At 41.5% G+C, this 17516-nt stretch overlaps 1 protein-coding gene across 8 annotated transcripts in view; it reads left to right on the forward strand.

Moving 5' to 3' along the window:
• Positions 1 to 17516, forward strand: part of POT1 (protection of telomeres 1) — a 278625-nt gene that overhangs the window by 232791 nt on the left and 28318 nt on the right. For all 8 annotated transcript variants that reach the window (XM_085894077.1, XM_085894073.1, XM_085894076.1 and 5 more), the window contains 5 exons: positions 2369 to 2428; positions 2968 to 3115; positions 3438 to 3658; positions 12061 to 12196; positions 12507 to 12595. In XM_085894077.1, the coding sequence (XP_085750203.1) occupies positions 2369 to 2428; positions 2968 to 3115; positions 3438 to 3658; positions 12061 to 12196; positions 12507 to 12595 (654 nt within the window). The remainder of the gene's footprint in view (positions 1 to 2368; positions 2429 to 2967; positions 3116 to 3437; positions 3659 to 12060; positions 12197 to 12506; positions 12596 to 17516) is intronic.

A 17516-nucleotide genomic window follows, 5' to 3' on the forward strand; every position in this document is an offset into this window, starting at 1 on the left:
TCAGTGGAGCACACACCTCCACCAGGCTGAGCAGTTTCGGTTTTTTATCCCACTGATGGGCCGGATCTGCATTCAGACCGAAACTAAAATCTAATCGGCTTATTCTTGTCACCAAACCAATTAATCCATCTCGTTTTATCATAACTAGTCCATAACTTTTTGAGATATCGCGCTATATATCGTTTTGGCCCCATCTCTCAAGTGGTGAAGAATTGCATGTATTTAATACATTCATGATAAAAGAAAATCACTTTTATTTAAATTACATCATTGATATTCCCATCACTGCTTTTTTCACGGACACTGAATCTCATTTGGAAATAAAAGCAATTGAACATATTTAGAAATGATTACATCACTCAGAGCGATTATTTTGATGACATCATTACAGGGATTCCAACTGCTGCCTGGTCTTATTGATGATACTTTGACAAATATAGTTTGTAGTCACTGCACAAAAAACGACAGGATAAATAGCATCCCAGGATAAAGGCATGAAATATTGGGAAGGGTGGTGTCTTCATCGAGTGTTACGTGATATTTTATGGGGTGTCTGTTGAAGAGTTACGGAGCATTACATGGAGTTGGGGGTGTCAGATTTGGGCAAAAAAAATGCGTTACTTAATTTTTTAATGGCCCTGATGGGTTTCTGTGAAGTCGGTGATGTGATATGAGAGGGGAGTACAAAACTTTACATATTCTGCTAGTGCGACGTCGAATTCCTGTTTGCTTTTGGAGCGGGAGAACGGTGAGAGTAAATATGAGACAACTATGGAAGGGTTGGTGGGAGGGGAGGGCATGAGTTCAGAGACTTGAGTGTGGGGAAGGGGGGTAGAGAGCAAAAATGGGACAGGATTTGGAGGGGGAGGCACAAACTGTTTTGTTGAGTTGTCATAATTGCGTGTGTGTGTGTGTGTGTGTGTGTGTGTGTGTGTGTGTGTGTGTGTGTGTGTGTGTGTGTGTGTGTGTGTGTGTGTGTGTGTGTGTGTGTGTGTGTGTGTGTGTGTGTGTGTGTGTGTGTGTCACTGTGGGGTGGGGGAGGGTGGGGTAACGCAATCACCCTATGGGTTATGTTCCTGTAAATCATAAGTGACAGAAGTAGAAGTCAGACAATAACAATTGCAGTTTCTCACTTGTAGAGCTTTTCGACATCGTACGTGTATCATCATGCATCGTGCACAGTGTTTCTCTCGCCCTGAACATTTGTAATGCCCGGTCATTGCCAGCCCAGTGGAGCATGCGTCCGCAAAGAACAGGCATTAAAATGTGAAAGTTGTTTGTTGCTGTCAACACAGGCAAAATGCTCCAGTTAGAACTATCGTATATGAGAGTTGTACTCTCGTATACTACAGTAGTCTGCAGAGAATTACTACAGGAAAGGAATGTTATTTTTGCCTGGGAAACTATGCACCATGACATGGTGACATGACATGGAAACTATGACATGGTCATGGAGATTATACATAATTTCAACATTTCATAGTTTTCTCCATTTCTGTAGATTATCTTTCTGCTTGACACATGGAAGGTACACATACATTACTATTAGCCCTGTTTACGGCTGTACGTACGTCTGATACATAATGTACTTAGTTACTGATTGACTACTAAAGTGGTGGTGATCATGACCAATGCTAAATCGAAATGCTGGGTAAAAAGAAAAACGCTACTAACCCTCAGTTTCTCGTGCTTTTCTGCAGCTGTTCTGTCCATTTTCTTCTCCGTTACATTAGAATTATCTGTAATCTTCGTGGGGGTCATGTCGCCTTTCAGTCGCTTCAATTTACTCATCCCAAACAGGGAATACAGGCCGGTGTCGCATGAATTATCTTCAAAATTGACGCTGCAGATGCCGCTTGAAGCATTTGGGCCTCGCCACATTCCTCTGGTCAGTTTTACTTTGGCTTTACAGCTGGATGTTTTGGGAAAACATGTATGCTCACACCATCTTTGGTTGTATTGCTACAACCAGCAACAATGCATCTCGATGGCATTCTCTGTACCTTTTCATAGTTCAGAGTTTTTCAGAGCATATGTAAGCCGCACATAAACACAAGTCCCAAAGCAAAAGTATCCTGGAGATGATGTAGCAGGTCACGTGATATATGACATAATTCAAGGACACAAAAAACATCAATAGCTTCGTTTCAAGATATTAATTTAAGAAGAAAACAATGATTAAGTGTTAAGTGAAGCCATATCTATTCAATAAGCCAAACATGTTAAACAGCTATATCCTCCTCCTCAAATGAATGAACTTTTCTTTTTTTGCTTTCAAAGCATTGCTTCTATCCTTTAATCCATTGTGGTGTTTTAATCTCTCTTCCTCTCGCTCTCTCTTGCTTTCTACCTGTTCTTGCTTCATGAGCTGTTACTGGTGAGGACACGGCACAAGAGAACGTAGAAATGTGCACCGACCAACGACCTGGTAAGTTGTTTTGGAATGAGAAAGTTTCTACAACAGGTGTTTTGTTTGTTGATTAATTGTGCTTTGGCAAAATTCCCTAAAAGCAAAATCGTTGCTCATGCAACGCCATGACAGACACATGTGATCGTGACTTCATTTGCCACTTATTTTGATGTGTAGTTTGCTGCAGAGTGTGGAAATGTACGATTGACGAACCAGGGGATCGTTGTATTGTGGATATGATGATGTACTCCAGCTTTGTGGCACGTATTTCATTTTATATTTTTCTTTCCTACATTGTCTGAGGCTCGTGAAAGAGCTTGCTGCGTGCAGTTCCATGCAGCCCCAAGGATGTTAAGAGATGCGAGTTACATTTACTTAATTAAAAAGGCACAAATACATTGACAAAAGTCAAATCAAGTAATATGTGCAATTTGAACATGATGTCACATCATGCATGAGGCAAGTGCTCACCTGGGACCACTGAAGAGGCTAACGGCATGTTTGAGCAAGTGCACTAATTTGCTTCAGGTGTACTGCCACTGACATTGTGATCACAGATCATTACCAGCACCGGATTACACCGCTCACTATTGTGCTGAGCCGAACATTACTTGGAAAGTTTCGAGTGCGAGTCAAGGTGGTGCAGTACCTTCCACCCCAGATGTATCATTGTGTAAAACTCTTCTGTCCTGCTTGTCAAACATTGTGAGTACCGTTTATGCCACAAAGTTTGTTTGTTTTTTTCCTTGATTTTCCTTTGTTTGAACTCTAACCTTTTGAAATGAATTGGATTCTTCCAGCCGGTACAAAACGCATCTCCAATTCTTGGTTTGCTGGAATGTTGAGGGCACGTGTAATTTTGTTGTTTCCTTCGAATCTGGTGGAATGTTGATGGCAGTTCATTGTGTGTAACAATGCGTTTCTTGGAATTGCAGAGAATATTTTGCTCTCACTTGCTGTTTTTGGTTATGATAGACAAATGGCAATAGGTTCAAAAAAACAACCAATTTTATCTGTATTGTCACAGGCAAGAAATTCCAAGTCAAAAGCGTGTCGCAAGATGTTTAAGAAATTTGGCACAGCTGTGCTCCAAGCCTGAGATGGGAGCAGAGGAGTGGTGTGAGGTGATGCACATGGAAGGCAGACCCCTGTGTGAGGCCGTCGACGCACGGCACATGACATTGCGCCGTGTCAACAAGAGGACGACGGGGGAACAGCTTGTTGAAGAGTCCTTGCTGTTGGCACAAGGTAAAGAGTTTCTTTGGACATGTCTTTCAAGTTCAATCATGATATCTTGTGAGGAGTACAATGTATGAAACTAATACGGTTGATAGTTTAACACAGACATTTTGCAAATAAATTTGACCATTATAGATATCTATGATTGTGGCTTAAACCAATCTTTCTTTCACCAACCCGACTTTCGCTAAGGTCTTCTTCACCTTCAACCAGGCGTCGGTCCGTTTCGGGATTTGTATTTTGATGACACCCATTAGCAAAGCGACGGGTAAATCTGCGGAGTACAATACAGGGAGTCCTGTATGCGTTCCTGGGAAATGCTATTTATATCAAAACAGCGTATATCGGAACGTATTTTTTTTCCATAGGAATTAGAATACATGTTATAAGGTGGGGTTGCATTCCTGGGAAACTGACATATGGAGATGATTTGTTCAAGTAAACAGGGTAGGCAGGCACATTGTCTATTAACAGGAGAATTTTGAAGGCAACATTGTCTCTTGCACAATAGTCTTTCCACTCGGGAATGGCGTCTGTTGTCAGCCAGTGTGAGAAAATACTTCCAGTGATCCATGCTTTCTTATTTGAGTGCCAATGTACTGGTAGGTGGTTCTTTGAATAACCCTTGAATACACGGGGATTCTCAGAATAATAGACGGCATTTGGTTTCATCTTAGTCACGTGCTGCATTCCCAGCAAGGAAGAGAGTGACATGATCTTTGGCAGCTTTGAAACCGGGTGTCGTGAATTCTTCTTTCGAGATGTAGGCTCTTGCAAGAATTTGTTTCCAAAGCAGCCTGGTTTCATCAGCATTCTAATCTGTGGACCCGTCTTCTTCAATAATTTTCTTTAATGTCACCAGGAAGGTCTCTTCAGCTGGCTTGTCTGCGCTCACTGACTCGCCTGTCATCTTGATGTTACGGAGGTTACTGCACCGCTTAAACCGTTCAAACCGGCCTCTGCTCACGTTAAAGGTTTCACTTTGACTTGACTCACCTCCTTCACCCTTTATGTCGTTAAATAAACTGCGGGCTTTAGCTTAGATCGCAAGCAAACCTGTTGGCACACGTCTTTGGTTTTGGGCTTCGATCCAGACTGATAATAAACGTTCCATATTCTCCATCACCAAACTTCAAGTGCGTCCATTTCTAGAAGCACCTAGTAGCATATTTCACTGCCCAGCAGCTCTCACCTTGTCCTTGTTTGCCACGATTGTCCGCACAGTTGTCACGGGTATCCCAATGATGGTGGCAATAAGCACTGCATGATCACCAGCATCGAACCGCTTCAACATATCTAATTTAGTCTGCAAGATGACTGTTTTGAGCGGCGGTTGATCTTTGTGCCCGTCGGAGGAAAAGAGGTTGACCATGGTTGAGATGGGAGGATTGTGTGAGGAAGGAGATATCAGTAAGGTCGTGGTGGTTGGAGAGTGCAGAGAGTTGCCTGATGACAGAGGGAGGTGGAGGAGTATTGTGATCAGGGCAGGGCAGAAGCTTGGTGCCATCGGACCTCAACCCTCATGAAGGTCAGAGGAGGGGGGAGAAGAAGAAGAAGTGTGAAATACATTTCAAGACACATCCAGGCGGTGTTTGGCTCCAGACGTGTTTGGGTGGTGTTTACGTCCCGACGGGAGTTTGTCTCTGGACGTGTCCAGGCACAGGCGGTGTTTGTCTCTGGACCGCTTGGCTCCAGACGTGTCCGAGCGGTGTTTTTCTCTGGACTGTATTTCTCGTATGACCGTTAGAAAATGTATTTCAGACATTATTTTGGTTCCATCTTCACTGTTATTTTATGCAGAATCATTTTTATGAGACTATGAATCGTAATTAATGCTCCACCACACATTTGCCTTCCCTTCCTCACCCCTCTTCACTCTCCCCCCCCTCTCTCCCCCACCCCTCTCTTTCCCCCCCCCCTCTTTCTGTCCCCTCTTACTATTCCCATCAGCGAAGCGACGGATGGTGTGTGTGTGTGTGTGTGTGTGTGTGTGTGTGTGTGTGTGTGTGTGTGTGTACGCACGCACGCACGCACGCACGCACGCACACACATACATATACATACACTGCAAGTTGTAAATTCAGCTCTTTTAGTGAGTACTGTATTGTAATTGCTTATTTCAGTCTTGACATTGGTGATCCTTCAGGTGATTTGTTGTCCCGTGATTTTGAAGGACTGCTACAGGTTGAATGTTTCAGGTGAACAACATTTCATCCGTCTGCAGTGTCCATTCCAGTGCATCCCTCAATTGTATATTCATCTTTACACATCATGGAAAATGATGTTTTAATCAGGTCAGGTATGTGAGCATACGCCGGGGCAGCGCGTCGCTGCATCCACTTTCCGCCGGTTCTCCAGGGGCCTCCGTCTGACCATCCCCCAAGCATATGCCTGGCCCATCCCCATCTCCTTGAGATTCTGATCAACCTGCTGCAACCACAAGGCACGTGGTCGGCCCATTGGCCTCCATCCATGCACGAGGCTCCCTCGCTGAGAGAATCTGGTGAGCAGGATCAACGTCAGGAAAATGAGTCACAAGTCCATACAGCCGCAGATGATGCTCACGGACTATGCAGGTAACAAATCTCATCCGAGTCTCTCTCAGCAACCGCTCGTGGACACAAAACCCGACCAGCGATAGCCAATGACTCTCCAAAGAGACCTGGTACCAAAGGATTTAAGTCTCCTTCTCAGATCCCTGGTCAGAGTCCAAGTCTCACATCCATAGAGCAAGACTGGAAGCGCCAAGGACCTGACGACTCGGACTTTCATCATCCTGTACAGGTACCAACAGCACCACACCCCATGATCCAGTGAATCCATGACTCCCCAGGCCCGACCCAGATGTCTATTGACCTCTGACTCGCAGCCAGCAGAGACATGAATATCACTGCCAAGGTAAGTGAATCTCTGTGACCTCAACACAAACAGGTATAGACGAGAGGGGGAGAACTCGGTAGAGGGCAAAACCTCCGCCGCCAATACTGCTAGGTCACTCAAGTGAACCTGATATCCTATTCATTCAATTTGACGTCAACAGTGCTCACAGAGTTATAGTTTGCAACTTTCCCTTTCACTTTTACATACTTAATTCATTCATCATAACTAGATTCCTTGAGACAGAAATTGATTTTACGTGGGTATATCCACCTGAAGTTCCAAAATCAGCCGCAATTATAATTTTGGCATGTTTTTTGTTGGAAATCACTTATAACATGTAGAAATGCAAAAAAATCGAAATTTTGTTGAAAAAAAAAATTATTTTTTTCTCTAACACTTTTTTTTTGGGCGGGGGGGGGGGGGGTGGAAATCACTTAAAACATGTAGAAATGCAAAAAAAAAAAAAAATTCAAATATTTTTTTCAAAATGGCTGCCATAGCGGCCATATTGGATTTTGGACTGAGTTCAAAATCTAATGGCATGATCCTTGGACCATACCTAATCCCCCCCACCAAGTTTCGTTGAAATCCGTCAAGGAGTTTTTTCCGTAATACTGTTCACAAACAAACAAACAAACAAGCAGTCAGACTGGTACTTACGAAATCGTCAACTTGACCTCTGACCTTGTCTAATAAAAGCTGTCTCTTGAGAAGGTAGCGACGCAAACCAGAAGTTTCTATGATGATTCTGTATCAAACCATCAAAAATCGTAACGTCGACCAAAGCAAAAATCTCCATTTCTCCACGCAATTATATTATACCTTAACGTAACTCAACGACGCGTCTGCTCGAGCGCACTGCATCATGGGACGACCCGTGACGCGTCGAGTGAAATATTTTATAAAACAATCTTAAATCGTCTGCAAAACATCCGATTTTTACCAGAATTTCTACAACCGAGTTTTAAGCGTCCTAAGCGATCGCAAAAACCGAAGACAAAATTAAAATCGAAGTTAAAATGAACTCGTAACGTCAAGCGAAGCAAAAATACTGCATTTCTCCACGTGAATTTACGGAATTATGTTTGACCTCACTGTGACCTTGACCTTTGACCGATTTTGACCAAAATCTAATCAGCACTAGCCATCACCCTCCTGAATCACATGGTGTAATTTGACATTGGTAGCTTCTTCCGTTCTAGAGTTATCGTGCCTACAAACAAACTAACAAACAAGCAGTAATAGACTGGTACTTACGAAATCGTTAACTTGACCTCTGAACTTGTCTAATAAAAGCTGTCTCCAGAGAAGGTAGCGACGCAAACCAGAAGTTTCTACGATGATTCTGTACCAAACCATCAAAAATCGAATGTTTTGGATGTTTGACCTCACTGTGACCTTGACCTTTGACCGATTTTGACCAAAATATAATCAGCACTAGCCATCACCCTCCTAAATCACGTGGTGTAATTTGACATTGGTAGCTTCTTCCGTTCTCAAGTTATCTGTTCCAAACCATCAAAAATCGGATATTTGACCTCACTGTGACCTTGACCTTTGACCGATTTCGACCAAAATCTAATCAGCACTTGCCATCACCCTTCTGAATCACGTGGTGTAATTTGACATTGGTAGCTTCTTCCGTTCTCGAGTTATCGTGCCTACAAACAAATAAACAAACAAACAAACAAACAGAAACGGAAGTCATCAATATACTTATGAAATCTTTAGATTTCGTAAGTAACAAACAAACAAGCAGTCAGAGACTGGTACTTACGAAATCGTCAACTTGACCTCTGACCTTGTCTAATAAAAGCTGTCTCTTGAGAAGGTAGCGACACAAACCAGAAGTTTCTACGATGATTTTCTGTACCAAACCATCAAAAATCGAATGTTTTGGATGTTTGACCTCACTGTGACCTTGACCTTTGACCGATTTTGACCAAAATCTAATCAGCGCCAGCCATCACCCTCCTGAATCACCTGGTGTAATTTGACATTGGAAGCTTCTTCCGTTCTCGAGTTATCATTTTTTGGATGTTTGACCTCACTGTGACCTTGACCTTTGACCGATTTTGACCAAAATCTAATCAGCACTAGCAATCACCCTCCTGAATCACGTGATGTAATTTGACATTGGTAGCGTCTTCCGTTCTCGAGTTATCTGTACCAAACCATCAAAAATCTAATATTTGACCTCACCGTGACCTTGACCTTTGACCGATTTTGACCAAAATCTAATCAGCACTCGCCATCACCCTCCTGAATCACGTGGTGTAATTTGACATTGGTGGCTTCTTTCGTTCTCGAGTTATCGTGCCAACAAACAAACAAACAAACAGAAATGGAAGGCATCAATATACTTACGAAATCTTTAGATTTCGTAAGTAACAAACAAGCAGTCATAGACTGGTACTTACGAAATTGTCAACTTGACCTCTGACCTTGTCTAATAAAAGCTGTCTCTGGAGAAGGTAGCGACGCAAACCAGAAGTTTCTACGATGATTCTGTACCAAACCATCAAAAATCGTAACATCGACCGAAGCAAAAATCTCCATTTCTCCACGCAATTATTTTATATTATTTTATCAGTCACAAAACCGTAATATTCAGCCATCCACCAACAATCTTTACATAATCCGACGGCTCAGCGAGTCAGGCATGCGACGATAACCTTTATTGGGATAAAAAATGACTTTTAAACACCATCTTTATCGAAAACACCGTCAGCACGCACACGGAAAACCTTTACGTGACTCAACGACGAGTCTGCTCGAGCGCACTGCATCACGTGACGACGACCCGTGACGCGTCGAGTGAAATATTTTTTTATACAATCTTAAAACGTCTCCAAAACATCCGATTTTTACCAGAATTTCGACAACCGAGTTTTAAGCGTCCTAAGCGATCGCAAAAACCGAAGACAAAATTTAAATCGAAGTTAAAACGAACTCGTAACGTCGAGCGAAGCAAAAATACTCCATTTCTCCACATGAATTTACGGAATTATGTTTGACCTCACTGTGAACTTGACCTTTGACTGATTTTGACCAAAATCTAATCAGCGCTAGCCATCACCCTCCTGAATCACGTGGTGTAATTTGACATTGGTAGCTTCTTCCGTTCTCGAGTTATCGTGCCCAAAAAACAAACAAACAAAGACAAACAAACAAACAGAAACGGAAGTGATCAATATACTTACGAAATCTTTAGATTTCGTAAGTAACAAACAGAAAGGGGTGAAAACAGTAACCTCCGATCTTCGATGGCGGAGGTTAACAAGATAGCAGCATCCAAGATGTCATTGAAAGCCTGGATCTTAATTTTGACCCAATCCCAGTGGCTCTGACTCCTCATTCAGCACCTTGAGGGGCCCCAAAAGGATATCCATAGTCTCCGCAAGGATAACTGCATCATCTATGAAATCAAGGTCAGAGATCTTGAAATTCCCAAACAATGCACCGCAGCTTGATCTTTCCGACATCCTCCCCAGAATCCAGTCCATATACAGTATACACCCCTGATGCCAGTGTGGGGGCCAGTACACACCCCTGATGAACTCCAGTAACAATTGGAAATAAGTCAGAGATGGTATCACCACATCTCACAGCACTCTCAGTACCAGAGTATAGTTCAGACATCAGATTGATCAGTTTTCTTGGCACCCCACAAAGATCAAGAATCCTCCAGAGGGCATCCCGATTCACTGAATCGAACTGAGTTTTAATCTCGGGGGAATACAGAAACAAACATGCATGACATGCGTACTTGAAACATTCAATAATGATATTTTGAATGACTCTTGGGATCATTTCTTTCTTTCACTTTTACTGGTAAAAACAACAAAATGGAGATGGTCCTTCTCGAAGAAAATGTAAGCGGTCATCAATGATGTTTTTATTTTTTTTCTTCTTTTTCCCCATAATTTTCAAGAGAGATTGAACTTCTCACCTTGGCTTTTGGTCGCTTCTTTCTTGGTGCCTTACAACTTATCGGTTTTGCTTTTTTCATTTCACTTCATACCTCTGCATCAGAAGGAGGTGACATTAAAACTAAGTGGTGAAGTGACATATGTATTCCTTTTGATTGCAATTTTGTAAAAAAAAAAAAATATATATATCATGTAATAACCAGATCAGCACTCAGTTGAGCGCATACCTCTGCCAGGTTGAACATTTTACGCATTTTGTATCCCACTAATAGGCTAGATCTGCATCCGGACCGAAACCAGCATCTAATCAGCCTGTTCTCGTCATACACCCAACCTGTCCACCTAGTTTCGTCCGAATCCATCCATAACTTTTTGAGATATCCTGCTCAGACAGAAGAATAGACAGAGAACCAGGGGTGACAATGTAACCTCTGTCCACCTTTGGTGGACAAAGTCTCGAGGGTTTGAATGCGATTCAGCAAGTCTCATTGATGGCAAATCAGGAAATAGGCTTGAATTGATTTGCTTCCAGGAAGTCAAATAATTCTGAGTGTCAGATGTTGATGCATTCTCCAGTGTTCTAAACCACACCAATAAAATGTTTTGATGAAACCTTTGGTAATCTCAACCTCAGATTATCTCATGTGTATATTATTGCACTCCACTTAAAAAAAAAAGAAAAAAAAAAAGGCCTTTGGCCCTTAAATGGAATTGGGCACGGAAGTGCTAACTGAAGGTTTCTGGTACTGCGATTGCTATGTTAGTTTTTGCACAAAACCTGAAAGGTACGCAGCACTTGGAAACACCAGGGTGCTTATCACCGGTACACAACACTTGGCAACATGCAGAGCTAAGCATTGGCTGGTTGCCGAGTGGCTCAATCTTGTGCACTCGTAGCCTATAACAGGGAGAAAACGCCATGGGGGATAATTGGATGTGTTGGATCATCTTAATTGCTCGACTAAATTTGTGAGTTTTTGCCAAAACATGGTTATTATAAGCTCTTTCTTGTCGTAAAATCCACGGTGCTTCACACTGTGCATTGGTGTCCGTCTCTTGCTTTCACTGTTATGAAGCATTCCTTGAGCATTTTAAGTGATGTTTATTTTGTACTGTTGAACAGTCCCTGAATGATTGGTGAATGAGCTTGCATCTGTTTTCATCCTCTTAGCTCCGCAGGAAATCTTTGTATGTTACGCCACTCTACCGTGGGGTCATTCTTCTTTGCTCCTTCAATACTTGATGTTCTGTGAAAACTCGTTCTGAACCAACTATAGGTTTGAGCTTTAAGCGAAAAGCTCCCTTTGGCAAAGTGATTGATTGGCTTGTGTGATGCTGGGATCCTAAATTAAAATCTTATGTGCTGTCATCATTTGTCTGTTGTCTGTTATGTCCTTGTAATTGTTGGCGGCATGGATTGTCTTGTACATGTGATTATATACATATGTATGCTCTTCCGTGAGCCTTCGATCTCATGAGGGGTTCGTCAGGAAGGGAGAGGGTGAAACGGTCTCGTTGAAGGGATTTTTTTATGACAACAGCTGGAATTGAGCTCTTCTAGTTGTAACCTGTGTGTATCGGTCACTTTCTTTGTCCCAGGCTTGACTCTAGCGGAGCTAAACAAACTAGCATCAGAGTTTGCTGCTGTGATCCCAATAACATCGTCTGAGGGGAAAATGGGCCTTCCCTCACTTTGTATGCCTTTCCTTCTCCAGGGGCACAGACACTCATACCGGTAATATGCCTGTTCATGCCTTTCTGACCATCACGTTTCTTTAGCTTTATAAGAAGGGCTTCAAATTGTTTATTGTGTCGTCTTGATCTTCTTGCTGTCAAATGCCCTTGTACAACCAGCACCCGATGACGTTCCTTTAATGGGCCTTGTTTGTCAACTCAATAAATTGATGAGCATGTCATTGAGTGAGCTTGTGATAAGCTTGTTGTTGACAAAGGATTATGTCTGACTTCAGGTGTGCCTACATTAGCATTTTACAATCTTCACCTCTTCACAATGCTTCTGACCTCGCATTATCTCTCGATTTCAGATGCCTTCGTTGTAGTCCTGCCGTTGGCACAGAGGATTTTCAAAAGCTAACTGGTCTCGAGACAATCGAAGCAATAACCGTTGCTACAGGTAACTTATTGAGTGATACAGAAACCGTAAACTATGAAAAAATATTTTTTTAAAGCTTTATTCGACAATTGTACTGATTGATACACGTAGATTAGTGGAATGAAATTTATTTAAAGCTATCTGCTCATGCTTGGAATTGTTTCATCATACAAAACAAACATTTACGCATCGTATGAATTATTTTATGATGTTTTATAGATAGCGTGAGGTATTGCTTTCACAAACTTTCCTTATGCAACACTGGTTTAAATAGTTTTTTTTAATTTATGGAGATTTCTACACATTCATTGCATTGTGCTGTTTGTGAGTGCACACACACACACACACACACACACACACACACACACACACACACACACACACACACACACACACACACACGGAAGTAACGCTCATATATGACCTGATGATCCCTTCGAGCATGAACATAGAAACCAAAGCATTGCGACCGGATTCGTGCTTATGTATAAAAGGGAAAAGAAGGCATTGTTGAGTTTCTGTGTCCAGCGATTTTGGCCTAAACAACGCAGAAATCAAGAAAATGACCAAATACCAAGATCTCAAAAATGAAGTGAAAAGATCCTGGAATCTCAAGAACACCAATATTGTACCGGTGATGATTGGAGCAACAGGAGTGATAAAGAACAACCTCACTGAGATCTTAAAAACCATCCCTAGGAATATTGAAGTGCTAACACTTTCTGGAGTACTCTAAGTACCAGTGACATCACAACAATGTTTTTTTTTATATATATATATATATATATATATATATATATATATATATATATATATATATATATATATATATATACAGTATATATATATATATACAATATATATATATATATATATATATATATATATATACAGTATATATGTACTGTTTAAAAGTTTCCATGGTGGAATAACAATAAAGTGAAAAGTTTATGCTTTACACCATGTATTAGCTCCTAAAAGAGCTAATTTATATTTTCTATACTTTAAAAATAACTCCAAAGGAAGAGAAGAGAAGAAAAAGTAGGCCTCAACATTTCGGGCAGCATGCTTCGCCCATCGACAAGAGGAAGTAACGAACGAATGTGGTACAGCCGGACAGAGAAGAATTGGCTTGTTGTCTCCAAGCCAACTCTTCCACCTGGTTTTGTCATAACTCATCCACAACTTTTTGAACCATCATGCTATACATCATTTTTGCCCGCATCTCTCAATGTCTTCAAGCTTTTGAAAAGCAATCAGCTTCGAGCTTTTGATTGGTGAACCAATTCATTGACCCAATATGCAAATTCTTAAAATTTCAGGTCAATTCGATTGACGATTTTGTGATGTTGACCTTTGACCTTTTAATCTCCTTCGTATGCAGCACAAGGCTGCAAGTAGCATCATTAGCTGAGGATGCGGCTGTTCCGCTAATGCATTGCCCCCATTTCCAGTGCACGAGTACTCATTTTGTCGAACTCAGAAAGATGACTGGCTGAGTCAACCTCACCTGGTGTTAATTAAACGGTGAAAAGTGGCTCAAACTCAGGACCCTTTAAGATGCAAGCCAGCCACTCTAACTGCTAAGCCAACACCAAGCTGACTTGAACAAATTATTAATTTGTCTTCTCCATAGTCTCATTATCAAGCTTTGTTGAAAATTTTATGACAAAAGCTCAAATGGTTAATAATAAAAAAAGTTACATCCCAGACGTACGCACGCGCGCACGCGCGCACACACACGCACACACACGCACACACACACACACACGCACACGCACACACACACACACACACACGCACACACACGCACACACGCACACGCACACACACACACACACACACACACACACACACACTTGATTACAAAATCCCGTCTCCTGCTGCATGGGGTACTGACTTATTATGGAATTTATAAAACAGCTTACCCCATACAGTGTTCAAATATATAATTCAATTTTAATAAAATAATGATTGTATAGGTCATATTAAAAAAAAATTCCGGAAGTTTAGCGCTGTTACCTGGTGTTGGCTTAGCAGTTAGGGTGGTGGCTTGGGATCCTAGGGTCCGAGGTTAAAGCCCCATTGGCTGCTGAATTAACACCAAGGGGTTGACTCAGCCTGTCATCCTTTTGAGGTCGGTGAAATGAGCACCAGTGTACTGGTAATAGGGGCACTGCATCAGCGACATATCTGTATTCTGTACCCCTAGCTAATGATGCATCCAGCAATCAAAAGGCTGCACGTGAAGGGAAGGGGTATTGACGGCTCCCTGGAGGGAGGGAGCGGGATATTGTAATCGTCCGGTTTGTTTGTTTGTTTGTTATCTTGCCAAAACGAAGTTTTTGCAAGATATGTTCGTCAGCTTGTATGTTTTTTTTGTTTGTTTGTTTGTTTGTCTGTAATCACTTATAAAAAATTCTGCAGAGCACAGTTATCATTGGAAATTTTTGTAACTTCACATATCAGAGGCCTATAGAGGTCCCTTTCAGCGCATAAAATTTTGAAGGTCAAAGGTCAAGGTCACTTTGTCGCAAATCAGGGGAGTCGACGAAACCCTTATTTTTTGAGTAATTTTGATCGGATCGTCTTCAAACTTCATGGGAATATAGTTCATGGTCTGGCGCTCAGCTGATTAATTTTTGGTGGCGATTGGCCTTGACCTTCATGGTTCGCGCCAGAGGTCAAACATATTTGACCCCAAGGTCAAATTTTCAAGTTTTAGGAACCATATCGTGTAGTACCTCAAATTGAACACCTCTGAGTCCTTTCGAGATATGTCAAGCTTGAGACATTTTGACGTCATTTGGTGACGTTATGAGGCAAAAGCATATTTTTCATGGTCACTCTGTAGAACGATTCTCATCGTAATCTCTCGTAGGCAGATATTCCTCAAGGAGTCGCTCCTGGTGGATAGCAGCTCTGTTCACCTCAGTGTGACCTTAAAGAAGTCACACGTGGTCACCTTTTGGCAAGATACGGGTCACCCTGCGGGTGACATTGTTTTTATTTGTCTGTCTGTCTGTTAGCAACTTTACGGAAAAACGGCTTTAGCAAACACTATCAAATTTAATCCACAGGTGGGCAATAAACCTTGGACGACCCCATTAACTTTTGGGTCCAATTAGGTCAAAGGTCAAGGTCAGGTCACGAAAAGGTCAAAATCGTTTTTCGCTCATAACTTCGTCAAAAATGATCTGATTTACTTCAAACTAAGCTTATAGTGAACCTTATTCTATTTGTCACTTATAATCCTACCCATTCCTACAGTGAAAAATGCATATTTGTGAAGATCGGTAGGGTCCGAAGTTTTTGGGGTCATGGTCATCGGTCAAAATTACAAATTTCCCATTAAAACTAAAACATGGTTACGAAAATACAAATTTATGGGAAAACGGCTGGCTCAAACACTGTCAAATTGTATCCACAGGTGGGTAATGAACCTCGGACGACCCCATTAACTTTTGGGTCCAATTAGGTCAAAGTTCAAGGTCAGGTCACGAAAAGGTCAAAATCGTTTTTCGCTCATAACATCGTCAAAAATGGTTTAATTGACTTCAAACTAAGACTAAAATATTCCTTATTCTATTCCTTATAATCAACATTCAGGTTAAGGATGTATCAAATTTAAATTTGATCCTCAAAATAACTTTATGCCTTAAATGGGCGGGATTTGTTGTGCCTGGCACCACTTGTTAAATCTAGTAATGGTGTGGCGCAAGCATGATGAGCCAAACGGCCTCCTCCTGTGCATAATTTCCTTGTAATCCTTGTTGATGCTTATACACCACCATATTTAACACGTTACATTCGTTCTTCGTGCTTTTTGTTTGTGTCTTTTATGATATACACCATCTAAAAACAGTAAGTTTCCTGTAAGGAATGATTTTCAATTTTGCTTGACTGCCAGACAGGCAGCCAGAATAAAGAAATTATCTCACTCCTGTCTGCGTATGCACGATTGGGGCGAATTCAAATTATCTCATTCCTCTGCGCATGTGTGATCGGGACAAATTCACAGTCAAATAAAACTACAGGTTCGTTTTCCAATTCATGCTCCGATCCGTGATCAAAATATAATCATTCAAATGAAATTAAGTTATTCCTTGATCATAAACTGAGACAGACAGAAGTGAACCAATTGCTTAACCCTGCTTTTATCGCTTCGCATGTGGTAACTACCAATCAAAATATGCAATGTCACATGCATGCCTGCATGAAAAAGATTTTTTAAATTCCAACAAAAAGGAGTTGTCTAATTACGATGAAAAGTTGCTCTTGAAGGCTTCAGCAAAGTGGATGACAAGTAGCCCCAGAGAATCACTGACACCTTTATTCCATTGTTAAAGCCAAAAATAGGAATTGAGGGACTTCCTTTGAAGATTGGTTCGGTCTATGTGGTGGGATATAGGTCCCACCCATAAGTGGTGGGATGTAGGGTCCCATAGTGTTTTAGTTACCTCGCATACCCTTGTGTTTCGGCACCCTGTACCGTCAGCCGTGACTTTCAAGCAAGAATCTTGAAGATGTTTGATCTGCCTTTTTCTTGACAAGCTATCCATCTTCAAACTGTTCAAGGCCATTGTCGGATGTTGGGTGGGACTTGGGGAAAAAAATATCTCTGTTCTATGAATTCCATCATGACTGAAGACCCTGTTGCTTTGCTCTAATGGGAGGATATTTGGTAATCTATCATTGAATGAATCGGTCTCGATTCCCTTTAGTATGATATTTGCTCATTTTCTGCAATTTCTGCTTGTGTTTTCCATTGCACAAGTGTCAATTTGTGTTGGAGCCGTTTACCATTTTGATGTGACTTGTGAAAGAGATAAGTATCAGGGTGGACAATGTTGTGATCACCGTTTCATATCCCAGCCATGTTCTGTGCTTTGCCATGAACCATTGATCCATGTCTGAGTAATGGAGTACCAGAGCGACAGCT

The sequence above is a fragment of the Eptatretus burgeri genome, chromosome 9, assembly GCF_056783735.1.
Source record: "Eptatretus burgeri isolate ZD-2024b chromosome 9, Ebu_testis_v1, whole genome shotgun sequence".
NCBI lineage: Eukaryota > Metazoa > Chordata > Myxini > Myxiniformes > Myxinidae > Eptatretus > Eptatretus burgeri.